The sequence below is a fragment of the Falco rusticolus genome, chromosome 6 (genome assembly GCF_015220075.1).
Source record: "Falco rusticolus isolate bFalRus1 chromosome 6, bFalRus1.pri, whole genome shotgun sequence".
In the NCBI taxonomy this organism is placed as follows: Eukaryota; Metazoa; Chordata; class Aves; order Falconiformes; family Falconidae; genus Falco; species Falco rusticolus.
Genome location: NC_051192.1, coordinates 63,152,954 through 63,169,720, shown reverse-complemented (window position 1 = coordinate 63,169,720; position 16,767 = coordinate 63,152,954). Strand labels below are relative to the sequence as shown.

Sequence of the window (16,767 nt, the reverse complement as noted above, 5' to 3'; positions counted from 1 at the left end):
CATTTCTTTAAACCTTTGTCGGTAAGTTCCTTGTAAGACATACAGTCAATTCACTCAAATGAAAAAACAGGTCACCCCATTGTACCTTGCCACTGAACCACTGCATACCTCCCATTCCTGTGCTTCAGATCCAAGTACTGTGTTTTGCCACTCTATTACATTTTAGTTATTTTCCTTTAATAAAGTGAGTTCAAGGCATTACCAAATCAAAGTTTTCCACTTGTTCTGGTGATAGGCTGTATAACTTCTTGGCATAAATGCAAGTTTTGTTACAAAATGATGTCAATAAAGGACTGCTATACTAGGTCACTGAAGAGCTTATACAGAACCTGTTATACAATGTCGAGTAGTAAAAGTGAGCTATCAGTAACAAACGTTGACAATGGCAACAGAAATGATAATGATGTTTAGCTACCTCACAGTTGTTGGAGTTTTCCACAAAAACAGCACTTTTCATGCAAATAAGAAGTCAGAACCTGCTGATAATAATTTATGAAAATGACATACTGTTTTACAACAAACAAGCATTATGTTAATGCACAAAGTCTAAACACTCTTTTGGACTACTTCTGGAAATGCAGAATTGTATAAAGGAGAACTGCACTAGCTCAGACACATGGTCCAACAGTGGCACAACTGAGACCTCAGTGCTTGTGGGTATGTTTTATTATTGCTGTAAAATAACAGTAATTTGTGGTAACACGAGACAGAACCCTTCTTCTGCAAACACCTATAACATTGCTTTCATTGTCATTCCCAGAGTTTTCCAGATAGTGGTTGTAGTCTACAGCAGAGCTGAGCTAGCATCATACAGCACCAGGGAGAAACACAGGATTGTAACAGAGGCTGTCACAGGGAACTTAGAACGAGGATATAGAGAGGTTAAGCACCAGCAAGAGGTCATTTTACGTAAATAGAAGTGGAAAGCACTGAATTTAGTCAGCTGATTATTCATCTCATATTAAATTTTGCTTGAACATTTGGCTGTGGGATACGAAAATGCTAATGTGACTCTACGGATATTTTTGAAAGCATAATAAATTTGAAGAGTACATAGATAATCTCATAGAAATAAATACTTTGGACCACACTGAAAATGGCACTCACGACAATACCACTTAGACATTAGAGATATTACAATAATTGGTTTCATGTAAAACAGATAGCTAAAAACATTGGATTGGTTCCCAGGAGTGTGCTAGAATACATCACTGAAGAGGAGCTCTTTAATTGAATGCATATAGGAATAGATATAACAGCTTGAGCCATACCCAGTGTGTCACAAACCTTAACAATTATGGCTACATTTCATTTTGCACACCATCTCATCCCCATAAAATAGCTTGTTTCAAATTTAAAGGTACAGAATCTAGTCTATTTTCTCAAGTGGAGTTTTCTATTATTTGAGGAAGGAAACACATCATCCTGCTTTTTTACCGAAAAGAACATAGTACAGTCTTGGAGCAATATAAATAATAAATCTCTCTTTTATGCATTTATAAAGAATCCATCAGTATGATACATATTTAACATACACGCACTTTAAATTTCATTATATATGTATGTGAAAGTTAACTACACTTTCTGGTTTCCATAAATGGTCCTGTATAACTGGTTTATAAATATGGGCTAAGTATTTTTATTTTCATTTCCCATTTTTTTAAGTACATTTATAGAAGCTGAAAAACTGTTTGCAGCTATGTTTATCCTTTTCCTACTTGGGGGAAGTGGTATCCCTCCATTTTTTTAAAAGGAGGTGTCAATATCTAGACTGTTTTTTTGATGAAGTATTTATATATTGGTGTATATATTATACTTGAATTTTGATGCAGGAAATGAAGAATTTTCATTGGTGGAGTGTACCTACCCTGTTCTGATTTTGCAGTTGTACATGTGGAAATGTAAAAACAGAGCCACTCAAGCCACAGGGACTGCAGACCACTCTGATAAAATAATCAGACATCCTGCATTAAAGAATCTCCTCCAATATTTTTTTTTCCCCAAAAAAAAAGATAGGTATTATAGAGTGAGTCACCTCTACCTTCGGCCAAAAACAACTGTGCCCTGTAATGGCTCTCTTCTGAGAGTTATCATGAGACAATAGCTTTGGAAATAAAGGGGTGTGTTGTCTGTTAGTATAAAGATAATGAAAATATGTGAATGGAAATCATGTGACTTCCTTGGAATGTTATATTAAATCTCTTGATTGACTCTCATATATCACTTTCAAAATACTGCACCAATTCTTTTCCCTTGGTTAGAGATGAAACAACGTAGTATTTGCTCAACAAGTTTCCCAACACTTAAAAAACACTTCAGTAAAAGTCTGAGCTGCTTTCAAAATGGCATATATACTTTGAAGCATATACTGGAATTCACTGGAAGTTTTTGCAGAATCTATTATTCTCTTACACAACAAAAATAGGTTGTAAAAAGCTATAAATGTCAAATTAGGTTGCTTGCAGTTTGCACCAGAGTAGCCTCATTTCAGAGGTGTTCAGAAACTACAGGATGGAGTGGATTGCATCAGCTCTGAATCTGGTGAAGATAGTTCCCGTGACATGCCATTCATGCACATGGCAATTATGGGGCAAATTCTCATGCGCAGCTTACTCTGATCAATAGGGACAGTTTAGTTCTGTAGAGCCTGACTTTCTTCATGTACTGCTACTTGGGATGTTAATGCAGAGGAATTAAGGGGCTGCCTTATACTCCTTACGCATGTCATAGTAAGGAACTGCGCTGCATACAAGCACTACTGCATTTGAGTTCTTAATGGTAAGTCAGTTGTCTGGGGTTTTTTTTATTATTTCCTTCATATGATATTATAAATGTTAATATAAATGAAGGATTTTTTTAAACTATTATTTTTAATCAGATAAACTTACTAGCTACTGACACCAAGCAACATGCTGGTATGCGATTTGTTTCTCTTCATTGACAATATGCTTATAGTCTTTTGTGCCAAGGCATGAAAAGTTCATTACTTACAGCATAGGGTATTACATCTCCTTGGATTATAAGTGTCAGTATTTTCTTGATGGACTATTTAAACAATTTTTTGAGGCAACAGTCTCTTTTTTTGCTATTTTAAGGCACATCATGATTATGTCCCTTTTTCTTCCTATCTAGACTTCAATGATGGGTCGGTTTTTTTTGTTTTTCCTCTGGGTACTGATGATAAATTCTTTTAGCCACTGAGAACAGTGTACCTATTACCACTTTTCCCTACTTCTTTGTCATTAGATGGTGACACCAAAGGGAAGACTGGCAGATGCCTTAAGAGAGTTAGTGCAACTCTGCTCAAACACAAATAAAGCTGATGTAAAAGGACTGAACTTTATGGCATCCACAAGTCTGTACATTTCTATTGAAGTTCGTCACTGTCTGCCACTAATCCTACAAAGCTTGGCAGGGATCAGCTGCTGCTAACACCAATGAAAGAGGGTCTTTGTTATAACACTCTTAGTTTTTTGTACATATTGAAGACCTTGTAAGCCTCACTCAGATTGTCTGTTACTTAGCAAACATTAACAGTGTATATAATTCAGTGCTTTAGAAAATCTGTATTTTGGGGTTTTTTTTCCTGTTATTTCCATTAATCACAGATGTTTTTATTTACAATTCATGCTTATGATTGAATTCTCTATCCACAATAAATGCCTCATAAATAAACATTTGATTTTTCTGGCCTTCTCTTTAGTGGCAAAATAATGATTGCATTGATAAAGTTCAAAGTTAAAATGTTTTGCCTGTAGTGGATTTATTATTACCACTATAAAAGTTATCCTCAAAGAGTTAAAGTTAGTTATCCCAATCCTCTCTGCTTAATGAAATTATTTTGTTTCCTTAAACTGTGTTTAATAAGTAATAAGGGAGACTGGAAAATTAATATACATCTCGCTGTATTGATTTAGTTTTAGTTCATTCTGGTTTTGCTCTGAAGTCTACATGCCTTCAGGTCCTACCTAATCTATTCATTTCTGACATGCGCATCTTTCCACTGCCTAAGCGCCTCTGCTGTTCTTGAAACAGCCTCAGAGATTATTTAAATCCTTATGCTTTGCTTTTCCAACGGTTTACCATTTCCCACGTAATTTTATTATGTACTCCAAAACATTATAATTGCACTCTAAGAAACTCCATTATCGTATCAAGTCTAACTTAACACTGAACAGCATTATCCAAGTATAGTCCCTGCATCCATTGTCCTGCAACTGCAGGAACTTTGCCAGATCCTCCCATGAATTCTACAAGTGCCTGGCAGTAATTCCATATTTAGGACTGCATTTTACAACGGATAGCTACTAGTGTTGAAAGGTAATGACTTAGTAATAAGGGTTGTGCATAAATAGGTAAGATGCAAGCAAAATTAAGACTATAGGGCTATGGTAAGTGCAATAAGAGCAGACTGCGTAATTATTTAGATGACAGCATAGGAAATACAATGGTATATTTAGAACCCACAAAATGCTAAATTCAAACTTACAAAGTGCAGGGCCACTGTGACTGAAGCAGTCAGATTTAGCAAAGTAAGGTGCCAGCTGTAGCATTAGTTAACATATTTAGGATGAGCCCAACAGTTTGGGAGTGATCTGCATTCAAAAACAGGCTCCTAAACATGACACTGAAAGGGAAAGGATGAAGAATTAACCCCTGAGTATCAGTCTTGTCCCTTTATGGGTATCAGATGTAAAGAGATGAGTAAGAGTATCACCAGTTAAACTGAACTACATGAGAATAGGGATTGTATTAACCAAAATACTTTTTGTTTGATTTTTCTCCAAGGAAACAAAGTGTCTTTCTAAACTAATTTTGTTTTTAAATAGGCATCAGAATGTTTCACTTTCAGAAGCTAAAGTCCAAGAAAGGGAGGTTAGACTCGGAACTGGTACAGAAGACAAGGCTGTTTTTAAAGTCCAATGATTACAACAGTCTTACAGTCATTCTCGAACTTGTCTGTCTTAAGAGATTTTAAAACACACGATACACTGTAGTATATATTAGTATACATCAGTACACTGTCCTATCTCCCACAGTGTGCTTATGCATCTTCTGGAAGACTTCAGGAATTCAAAATCTATGCCAGGGACTGTTCTAACAATTTAGCAGTATGGCTGATTGCACTCCAGGATCCATGCTGTATTTTTGTACTTTTAATTTAGCACTACAGATGTGAAAATCTGTCCCTGTCAATGGAGATGCACCATGCTCTGTTTTTCAGTGAGAGTGTTCTCATTCTTGCCTGCCAATTATATTCAGTTGCATCAATTACACATTTTCTGAAAAAGAGGGACAAAGTCTCAAATCTAGATGGCAGGGAACTCACCTAAGCCACAGATTTGAATTGCTGACTTCCGTATCTCAAGACAAACTCCCTGATGTAGAAGAAAAATTTCTAAACACTAGATGTTGAGTAGCTATTAATGGAAACTTTTAAGACAGACATATGCACAATTCCAGATACACTTCCCACCAGTCTGAAAGCGCTTCCTATTTGGTAACTCCATAAAATCTGACCTACAGCTGAACCAAAGTTTTATAACAAAAATCCTGATAGACAAAGCACAGTCTGAAGTGGAAGATGGAATGGCTGCACCATTACCACCCTGTAAAATCATCCTCAGAGACAGCGTCAAGGTCAAATCAACAAACTGATTAATCCAGTGAGAAAATACCCCTGCATCAAATGTCAGACACTTAGACCCACACTCATCTCAGCCCAAGGTTGCTAGCCACTCAAAACCTGCCTTCTATACTGCCTGCTGTCGTGGTGTAACCCCGGCCAGCCACCAAGCACCACGTAGCCGCTTGCTCACTCCCCCCCACCCCCAGAGGGATGGGAAGGAGGATCGGAATGTAAAACTCAGGGGCTGAGATAAGAACAATTTAATTGATAAAGCAAAAGCCGCGCATGCAAGCAAAGCAAAACAAGGAATTCATTCACCACTCCCCACGGGCAGGCAGGTGTTCGGCCATCCCCAGGAAAGCCGGGCTCCATCACACGTAACGGTTACTCAGGAAGACAAACGCCATAATGCCAGATGTCCCCCCCTTCCTTATTTTTCCTCCAGTTTATATACTCAGCATGACGTCATATGGTACGGAATAGCTCTTTAGCTAGTTTGGGTCACCTGTCCTGGCTCTGTCCCCTTCCGATTTCTTGTGCCCCTCCAGCCCTCTGGCTGGCAGAGCCCAAGGAACTGAAATGTCCTCAATTTAGTATAAACATCACCCAGCAACAACTAAAACCATCAGCGTGCTATCGTCATTGTTCTCACATCAGAGCCAAAACACAGCACTGTACTAACTTCTAAGAAGAAAATTAACTCTATCCCAGCTGAAACAAGGACATTTGCTTTAGAGAAACCTGCCAGTTGTGATGTGCTGGCTCAACTCTCTTACCCCAAGCAGGAGCACCAACCACTCTCTTGAATAATCAATAACCACTACTTCTGCCTGTGGCCAGTATGCAAGAACACGAGAGCACACAAGTGAAAATATGACATTAATTTGACATTGCGTGTTCTCTGTACTGCAAGGGGAATGCGCTGCATGGTCTAGAGCTGATCTGCCTTCTGAGTCTTCTCTAGTCTGCCACCCTCCAGCAGCACAGAGGTGGACTAGCAATATACTGTAGGGATGAGATGAGGATTTCCTTTGTCCTCTCAAGAGCTGCCAAACTCTATGGACAGCTCAGCTCAAAGTTTTAAGCAGGTGTCACAAATACAGTTCATCAGGTGGTCCTGCATTAGCACAACTCATCCTGTAGGATGGACAAGACAGGATACACTACTCCTTCATCCTCACTATCTTTCTATCCTCATGACTTCCTCTTCTTTTTCTCCTCCTGACCTTTCTGAAAGACCACTTCCTTGTTATCACACCATTCAGTGCTACTGGCTATTAACTCTCAAACTCTGCTACAAGTTCTGTGAGGTCCTTCAGATCACACAACTCCATTTCCAAGAAGAAGCTGAGCAGTCAAGCTGGAACTCCATGTGGGAGCTTGAGGCTTGGCTTGCCACACAACCCTTGGGAAATTGGCCAAGGCAGAGGAGGCAGGCTTGCTATTTGCTTCAAGCTGATGTCTCATGCTCCACAATCTCATGGTTTTGTTGTACAATAAACCAGGTGTCATCACCATTCTGACGCTGTGATACCTGGGTAAAGCATCTCCTTGTTGGGACACCTTAGAAACACAGAGAGTAGGCCATATTGTCAACAGTGCAGACAGCACTAGTCCATAAGGACAATCTAATCCTAATTTTTGTCCACTCCCAGTCTTCACTCTGAGCTCCCCTTTCTCCAGCAGTTCACTCTTGGACTGAAGTTTGTAGGACATTAAGACACCTCATACTAACTTATTCCACATTTCAGTATGCCAAGTACTAGAAGATAACATTAAGAAAAAACAAACATGGACAGAATTTTATTAAAGGTATGAGTAACCTCAAAAATAGCTAAAAAAAGGTTTGTGGCATTTAGATTCATAAGTGAGAATTGAGGCTTTTTATTGACAAAGGTCAGTAGTCAATACGACTGTGCGTAACCAACAGACATTTGCATTATGTTGCTTTCCTAAGATAACTTGCCTAGATAAGACAGCATTTCCTCACTGATTATAGAAGGAAGAGCTCTGCTATGAGTCAAGGTATTGGACTCATACCCTACAAAAGTTTTCACTTACAGCCGTCCTAGTATTTTTTAAAAATTTGTGAAAACTATGCAAGATTTACTCCCTAATATTCTGGGTATATTTTAGCAATCCCCAAGAAAAATGTAGGATTTTTGGCTATAAACTTTTCTCTCTGTCATTATCCATATCCATTAAGCCTGCTGACAGTAGGTTCAGTATGGGTCAGCAGTATGCCCTGGCAGCCAAGAGGGAAAACCACATCGCAGGGTGCATCAAACACAGTATAACCAGCTGGTCAACAGAGGTGATTGTCCCACTGTATTTAGCATTGGTGCAGCCTCACCCTGAGTACTGTGTGCAGTTCTGGGCCCCACAGTATAAGAAGGATGCTCAAATATGTTCAGAGGAGGGCAACAAAGCTGATGAAAGGGCTGGAAGCAATGTCCTATGAGGAGTGGCTGTGGACTATGGGTTGTCTAGTTTGGAGAAAAGGAGGCTGCAGGGTGGCCTCATTGCTCTCTACAGGTCCCTGAGGAGGTGAGTGGAGGGGGAGGTGCTCAACTCTTCTCCCTGGTATCCAGTGACAGGACACACGGGAATGGTTCAGAGCTGCATCAGAGGAAGTTTGGACTTGACATTAGGAACCATTTCTTTACTGAGTGGGTGGTCAAATGCTGGAACAGGCTTCCTAGAGAGGTGGTCAACACTCCAAGCCTGTTAGTGTTCAAAAGACATTTGGACAATGTCCTTAACAACATGCTTTAACTTTTGGTCAGCCCTGAAGTGGTCAGGCAGCTGGACTAGATAATCCTTGTGAGTCCCTTCCAACTGAAATATTCTATTCGTATAGTCATGGTGCTGTGCTACACAAACTAAATCTTCTTGGTATAACTTGAGGGAATGACTTTCTCCACAGAATCCTTCCTGCCTGAGAGCTTCCTGAGGCATGGGTTGGTCCAAGTTCTACAGATTCTTTGCAGACCCTTTGCAGGTCTGAAATGCCAAACTAGCCAAGTACAAGCATCAGGAACACGTATAGAGCAGAAACTTGCTCAGGCTGAACTCAAGAGCAGAACCACGACCTCTGAAGGGAGTTCCTCTCTGCACTGCCTAGGGCCTGCCATGTCCTCCATCAACAAGCAGTTGTCCCACAGGGTACACTAACATTTCCTACCATTTTCCATGGATTCCAGATCATCAGCTGCAGGCAAGCAACCAACGCAGCAAAGGATGGCCTCCGAAAGGCACCCAAGGCAGCTAGTTCACCACTGCCAGATATTCCCATTCAAGGTAGGTTACCTGGCATAAACTTGAATAGGTGAGGCCAGGACTCCACCATACAAGGATAGAAGACTTCATGCTAGAAGACTTTTTTTTTATTATTTTTTCCCCCAATGTATTCTCCACCTGAAAGGTCATCACATTTTATTTAACAGACATTCATGAAGTACATGATAACATATGCTTTACTTTTGACTGGAAGTCTGACTCTGGGAGATGAAATACAGTAATGCTCTTTTGTTAAATTCTACTCTGTTTTGAGCCATGCTTCATTGCGATGGAGAAACTTTGAATTCCTATGTTTATTTTCCATGTCAAAGCCAGGTGAAATTCATTCTTAGTTCCCTGTTTTTGACATTATTTCTCTACTTGACTCGGGTCCTAGCCAGATGAAATTGCATTTAATTTCTTAGGGTTTCCTAGTATTCTAAGGTGTCTTTTTGAAGAGACCACTTTCTAGTTTCCAAATTCTAGCGTGGCAAAGGAGCACTGTCGTTTTCTGAACTGACTTCCCAGAGTCTCTCCTTGACAGAAAATTTCTGAGAGAAATAAAGGTGTTTTGTGTTTGACAGCAGTACAGGCGCTTTTTTCCCCCTCTTTCTAAAAAGTCTTAAATCCGAGAACATTCCTCTTGTCTCTTCACTTCATGCCCACGGGAACTAATGTCTTTTCGTTCCTAAACATAGTCCGGTTGCCTTCCATGTAAGTCCTGTCACCTGAAACTTTGCTGATCCTGGGACCAAATTGTAATTCTGTAAATTCTCAGAAAAGAAATCACCTTATCACAAGTTATACATCAGGGAGCTGATGCAACACAGCACAGTATACTGAATATGGTCTGGTGAGTGCACAAGTGGCCCATAGACTGCTATCTTACCTATTTTCATTAGCGATTGGGAGCTGCAGGGTCAGAGTAAGATCAAAAAGGCATGTCTACAAAAAGATAGTCTACCTCTGTTGTGTTGTCTTCTTTGGGCACAGCTGAGCTGCTGACCGGACGTGGTTAAGGGTGACATAAGGCTTGAGAAATGACCCTCCATGATGTGCTTGTTCTTTTTATTGTGATCACAGTGGTGTTTACGATTGCCTAGGTACTAGAAAGAGGGAGTTTCCCTCTCCTTGTGTTACTCTCTTCTCCTTGTGTTAGCAGGCCTGTTTACCAGACCAAGTGCAAAGATGGAAAGGTTGTGGCAACTGGGGATAATGACAAAGGGTGAAGTAGCAGGCCATCCAGGGGAAATGCAATCTGTACAGCATGAATATTAGAAGAATCTTTCTGGGCCTGTAGCAAGATAACTCATCAGCAGTTGGTATCCCTGAGGGCTTCCCATCTGATGCATGTTCTAGAGATGGCCCAGGGCCCTGCCGCTTGATCCAGACAACACAATCCAGCCTGAGGCATCATGAGAGGGGCAGCACTTGAGGGCATCCTGAAAAAGCAGTGCAAACATATCCAGTCTGACCCACTGAAATGAACACTGGATTCCAAAAAACCTCTGAAACATTCTTATATAACACACACGAGTACACACATTCATCCAGGGCATACCTTACAAATACTGTGACGATAAGATACGATTACCAAATTCAAATTAAACAATGTGGTTCTGCCAAACCTCAGTATGCAAAATTCCCTTTAAAATGAAAGGTGTAGACTCATTCGTGTCCAGTTTGACCCTTTACATAGCATACTTCTCCTCTAGTGGTTAAAATAGTATCTTTTGGGTGTTTTGAGGGAAACGGCACAACATGCCAACAGTCCTTTCTGTGATTTCTTTCTTGCCTTTGTCTACATATCACCACTTTAGTTGCAGTGGTGTTGTTACTATTAATACTAGGCAAAACAGATCTTCGTAAATTCTCCACAAAAGCCTGAGATCAATGCAAGGGAACACAACTACACAGTAAGAGTGGGAAAAGCATACAATCACACATGCTTGAAACAGAAGTTCCCAAGCAGGCACTTCCAAATCCAAAGGATCTGAAAAAATATAATTTTTTGAACTAACTTCTTAAATTTGCAGAATTCACACTTATTTGTTGACATCAGTCTCTAGAAATACACCTATGAGAGCAAGTATATTTTCAAATAGGTATTATTTTCAACAGAAGAATGCCACAAAGTCATTCTTAAACAGCAGACACACTTGTTATTCTAAAGCTGCTACATGCTGTATTGGTATCATTAAAACGTGAGTTAGACCTCCAAAATCATAGCAGACACTTAAAAATAACCAAGTATCTGCTCTTTTGGGGGTTTGGTACCTTTAGAAATCAAGAGAAGTCTTTCTCCAAAACTGTGCAAACTGATTTTCAAAAATGGAACCTGTTTCAAAGGGGTTTACCTGAACACAACACCAGGGATTGATACTTTAAGAAAAAAAAAAATCGTAAGACTTGGGATGAAACAACAGGATCCAGTAACAAGGCTTATCACATACTGTTTTACTGTAAGTCTGATGTGACTTACACGTACTATGTAAATTTCTCAGTTTAACAACTACAAGCCTGAAAATTGTCATCCAGTAATTAGCAGCTGACAGACTACATTTATTGGCGTGCTTATTTTTTAAGTTCAAAGATAAGCAACGAGGCTAATGAGATTTTCTGTGAAACACCTTCTTGTTGTTTTCCCTCAAATCACTTTTAATAGAATTAACAAATACACCTCAGAAACCTTGTAAATACTAAGTACCTACAAAGAAGGCCAGGAAAAAAATACTTTCTCAAACTATCTGTAGTTATCAAAGAAAGAAATTCTGTGAAAAAAATACTCATATCAAAGAAAGATAGGCAGAGCAAATACTATGAAACAATTTGTTATCGAGCTAGTCACTGAAGGACAATAACGACATGACTCTTGTGGGGAAAAAAAATTCCTTACACATTTTGAGTCCTATCCCAGGCAGCTGCTTGAGGGATCATCGAATACGCTAGCCAGCTCATCATGTTCTCTCCCTGCTATTCTCACAACTCCTTTAGCATGCCCTTTCATTAAACAGACATTAACTTTTGCCTTTGTTTGATCCATGATGTTAACCTCCAATTCTGAACTGTTCAGTTTAAAAGGCACAACTTTCTTGTGCACTTTCTCTCACACTGACCCTCATTCTTGTAATAATTCCCCTTAAGCACCCTAATCTATCTCATAAACTTTCTTGAAAACTTAATTAAAATGTCTTCAGAAACATTTGGGCAACCATGTGTGAAGATCACAGACTGTCATACAGACCAATAATGGTCCAGCATTTCCTTATATTCACTCAATTGCCTTCCCATTAGTTAATTTTAGATCCCCAGATTTCTAGAAGTTGACTTACTGTTCTGTGTTTGCAGAGCACCTGGTCCTTGGTTTGGGTTCTTACTGGCAGCAACACAAATAAATATTCTGACATACAGATAAAGATTTCTAAGGGCTCAATAACCAAAAAGAAAAGAAAATTTATTATTTTAAAATCTATCTTACAATTTTGAAGGTCTGATGTTTTTAACAACACCCGATGAACCGTTAATGCTGGTTTAAAGTCAGTGTAGGAAAAAAATGCTTGTACAAATCAAGTATTCTGATTTTCATACCTTCTGCAAGGGAAAGAGATCTAAACTCTGAAATACCACACCACTTTATGGAGTTGCAGTCTATGCATATCCACAAGATTAGAAGCTTTGCAGCAATGTGCAAAGCCTGAATCTTTCAAAAGTAGTTTTGTTATTTATTTCTCTTTAGTAGAACATCTGTTAACTGTGTGACTGTGTTGAAGACAACAGCGACATTTTATCTAGTATTAATTGCAGATAAGAAAGAAAGGAGCATCCAAAGTCAGAGGAGAAGGAGCAGTGATGTGCAAACAATCAGGAAAAACCTAGAGACAAAACAGTAGTAGCAGATCCCGCACAAACAAGCCTAATTCACAGCTGCCCCATTATCAAGCCATTCCACTGCTGACACTTATTCACAGATCCCAAGAATGGTGCTGGATGCTGAAATTAAATGTTGCTCACAAAGACCTAGAGGCCAAAGTAGACAGGTAGATGAGCCATGGTGGCTCATATGATAGTGGGACTAGAAAGTCTAATGATACTCTTGAGTATAACAATGAGGGAGTAGAGAACCAGGAAAAATTCTTGAGGTGTTAGAACTACAAAAATGATGGAAAGGCTGAGAAAATATCCTTTTGGTGGGAGATGCAGGACTCACACACACTAATAAAAGTATTACCACAGAGTAATAAGCTGCCTTGTCAGCTGACCCACAGTCACCATCTGTGTACCAAATCTTGGTTTGTGGCCAATGCAAAGCAATACAAATTAGCTCTGCCCTCTTTAAAAGATGGGAGTTGATCAAATTGGTTTATCAAGAAACAAAACTGAGACATTGTATCATTGCAGTGTACTAGAATGCTCATAGGGAGAAAAGTCTGAGTACTTAGCTCCTTAAGCTACCGAAAAAATAACAAGCAATAGCTGGAAGACACAGTAACTGTGACTAGCCATTGTCATAAAACACTAACAGAAGCAGTGGATTCTCCAAGCTGTCGAGTCTTGATACCGAGATTAGATATCTTCTAGAAGGTTCACCCAAGCACAAGTCTTTAGCTTCAGGAGAAGGATAGTCGAGTCAAATACAGTCTGTCAAGCAAAAAGGCCTAGCAGTTTCATTGGGACAGCAAATTTTTGAATCTGTGAAGTTAAAGATCAGAAGATATTACCGCAACCATCTAACCTAACCTGCTGTGTAAATAATGGCCTACAGAATTTAAAGATTCATTGCACGATGATACTGTCTTAGTTGTATATACTCTAATATAAAACTGAAGATGCAACCACTAGAGACTACATTGATGCGCTACAGATTCAAGACCTGATAGAACAGCTCTTGCATAAAGTTAAAATCTAGTATTATTTGTCTTTCAGACCCCAAGTTTTTCATTCCCTTCAGAATTTCTAAATAAATATGCTGCATTGGAAGATGTGATATTTTTAAAAAGTCTATTAAGTTTGGATAATGGCGTGAGAAGTATTGCTCTAAACGTATCACCATCAGCTGACACAAAAATGAAGATGTAAGATCACACATATTTTTAGCAAGAATGAATTATTCATACTCAGTCTGGCCACAGATATACTCATTTATTATGTGACATACAAACACAGACGAGAAGTTTAATGCATTAGCACCAGAACCATTTATACATGTACATGCCCCATTAACAGAAACGTGCACAAGTCTTAGCAAGGAGGGTGGTTTATAATACCAAGTTATTTTGCTTTTAACTTCTGTCTCCATATAACGGTATGAGAGAAAACAAAGAATTATTAGAATGAAAAAACTAGTAAGAATTAAAAAAAGGAAAGAATATGCAGATAGTCATCGTTCATTCATCTGCTTTGCTACAAACAATAAAATAATAAAGCTGACAAGCTTCATCACATATGTGAGAGGAGAACTTCTCTTAACACTAGCAAGGATCGCAAAGGGCAGTAATGTCTAGGTAGGCCTGCAGTTATTTATTTTGACATTTTACAAACTGCAGCAAAAGAGTACCTGCTTACTCATCTGAATTCCCCGGAGAGTTTTAAATCACAGTAACAGAGGATCACTTACAGAAAGCTAATAACTGTATCACCAGCGGGGAGCGAAAGAGCCACGGGAGAGTTTCTGGGCCAAAACAGACTTCCAAAGCTTTCTGCACTAACAGGCTGGAAGTCCTAAGGGCTTTGAGGCCAAGAGAAACCACTACGATGGATCACACCGCTGCATTCCCAACAGAAGCAAGCACCATGCCTGCTCGGTGACACCTTGCCAGTCTCCCTTCTGCCGCATCAGTCACAAACGCCACTGCTGGGGCCGAGTTTTGCCCTTTCTGCCTCGATTAATCCTTGTCGCTTTAGAGTACAAAGCGTCTCCTCCTCTAATAACACTTCCTCTTCGAGTACAGCAACAGCTTTCTAAGAATTTAGATATAAATGTTACTTAGCCTGGAAGTATTTTCACATGGACCTCTTGGGAACGACAGCATTTCTCAACTTTAGCTCCCTTGAAACAAGGCAGCAAACTCGTAAAACAGATTTAACTGTAAAAATAAAGATTATGAACTGTGGGGGGAAGAGACTGTCCCCGCCACCGCCGGGCGGCCACGGAGGGGACAATGCGGACACCTGTCCTGCGGGCTTCCACCCGTCCCTCCCGCGTCAGGCAGGCACCGCACCTCACCCTCCCCTGCCCTTGGGTTTTTATTGTTGTTGTTAAACACGACCTTAATTACACGGCTGGTTTGGTCCTGCCTGTCCCTGGGATCACCCTGCCGGTGCCTGCCGTTAGAGTCGCGCAGCTCCCCGCCAGTCCGCCCGCTCCGCTGTCCCCGGCGGGGCTGGGGAAGGAGGGCGGGGGCCGCCATCTTCTCCGGGCGGGCGCCGGGGGGCGAGTGCGCGGCGGCAGGTCTCCCGCGGGCGTGCCGAGGCTGAGGGGGGGGTCAGGCGGCCGCGCCTCGGCCCGCCTCCGCCCTGCGTGTGTGCGAAGGAGAAAGCGAGAGAGAGAGGGCGGGGTGTGGAGGCTGCTCTCGCCGCCGCCACCGCCTCCCCCCCGCTCGCCGCTGGGCGTGTGCCCGGCCCCCGGTGCTGCGTGACCGCGCGGGGAGGCGGAGGAGTGTGGGTGCGGGGAATTTCCTTGTGTGGCGACGGAGGAACAACACCGCTCCAGACGGCGGGGCTGCGAGGAGGGCGCTGCTGCCGCCCGTTGCCGAGCGATGTGAGGGGGGAGCCCCCCTGGGCCCTCCCCTCCCCCCGGAGCCGCCTGCCTTCCCCCCCTCCCCTCCCCTCACTCATCCCCGCCCCGCCATGCCGGACCAGATCTCCGTGTCGGAATTCGTGTCCGAGACCAATGAGGATTACAAGTCACCTACCGCCTCCAACTTCACCACCCGGATGGCCCAGTGCAGGAACACGGTGGCGGCCATCGAGGAGGTGAGCCCCGGGAGGGGAGGCGCGGCGGGGCGGGGAGCGGGCTGCGCGGCTCCCCCTCCGGCCTGGCTGCCCGCCGCGGCGGCAGCAGAGAACAAGGCGCTACCGGCGCTGGCTCCTGCCGCTCCCTCTCCGCGCCCGGCCCCAAGGAGCGCCCTCGGCCGCCGCTGAGAGGAAATGGGGCTCGCCCAGGTGCAGAGGGGAAAGAAAAGGAGAGGGGGGAAGGGCTGAGGCGCTGCTGCCCCCGGCCCGCGGGGCTCCCCCGCTCTGAGCTCGCCCCTCGGCGGGGCAGGGGCGCCGGCCGGCCCCCACCCCCGCTTCTCTCAGCCTGGGGGCAGGGGAAGCCCGAGCCTTCGGTCCTCTCGCTCCTCCTGGCGCCCGGGGAGCCCTGTGCCGGTCGGTTCCGCCCGCCCTTCCCTCCCTCTTTCCGTCCTACCTGGGGGGGGAACTCGAACTCTCCGGCCTCCTTCCTCTGCGCCTGCACGGCGACACCTGAACCGCCTCGGCCCCGCCGCGCCCGCTTCCCGCCCCGCCGGCTGCCGGTGGGGCTTGGGCCCTGGCAGCCCCAGCCGTACGGGCGGCTGGAGTGTCCTTTCTTCCCCCTCGTGTGTGTGTGTCTGCCTGCCTCCTGGCACAGGTGGGATTTAATCTTATTTCCTGTCACCGCACATAAAATATAAACATCCTCCCTCTCTCGGACATATGCTTTAAGGTAGCCTTCCCTCAGGAACCGCTTCTCAGGGTCGTGGGGCGATGCCCGCCCTTGCCGGGGGGGGCGAGAACACGGTTCAGCCTCCCCGCGGTGCGCGGGAGCCTGAGCCTCCTCGTTTCTGCCGCCTCTGGGGCAGCCGGGGCTGCGGATACTTCGTGTGAGCCTCTTTTGTCTCATG

At 42.7% G+C, this 16,767-nt stretch overlaps 1 protein-coding gene across 4 annotated transcripts in view; it reads left to right on the top strand.

Annotated features, from left to right (window-relative positions):
* The first annotated feature begins 14,116 nt into the window (after positions 1 to 14,116).
* The window catches only part of ASAP2 (ArfGAP with SH3 domain, ankyrin repeat and PH domain 2), a 96,923-nt gene continuing 94,272 nt past the window's right edge, over positions 14,117 to 16,767 (top strand). For 3 of the 4 annotated variants that reach the window (XM_037392419.1, XM_037392418.1, XM_037392415.1), the window contains exon 1: positions 14,117 to 15,880. In XM_037392419.1, coding sequence (XP_037248316.1) covers positions 15,755 to 15,880 — 126 coding nt within the window. In that variant the 5' untranslated portion in view covers positions 14,117 to 15,754. The remainder of the gene's footprint in view (positions 15,881 to 16,767) is intronic. The other variant, XM_037392416.1, reaches the window with a different exon arrangement.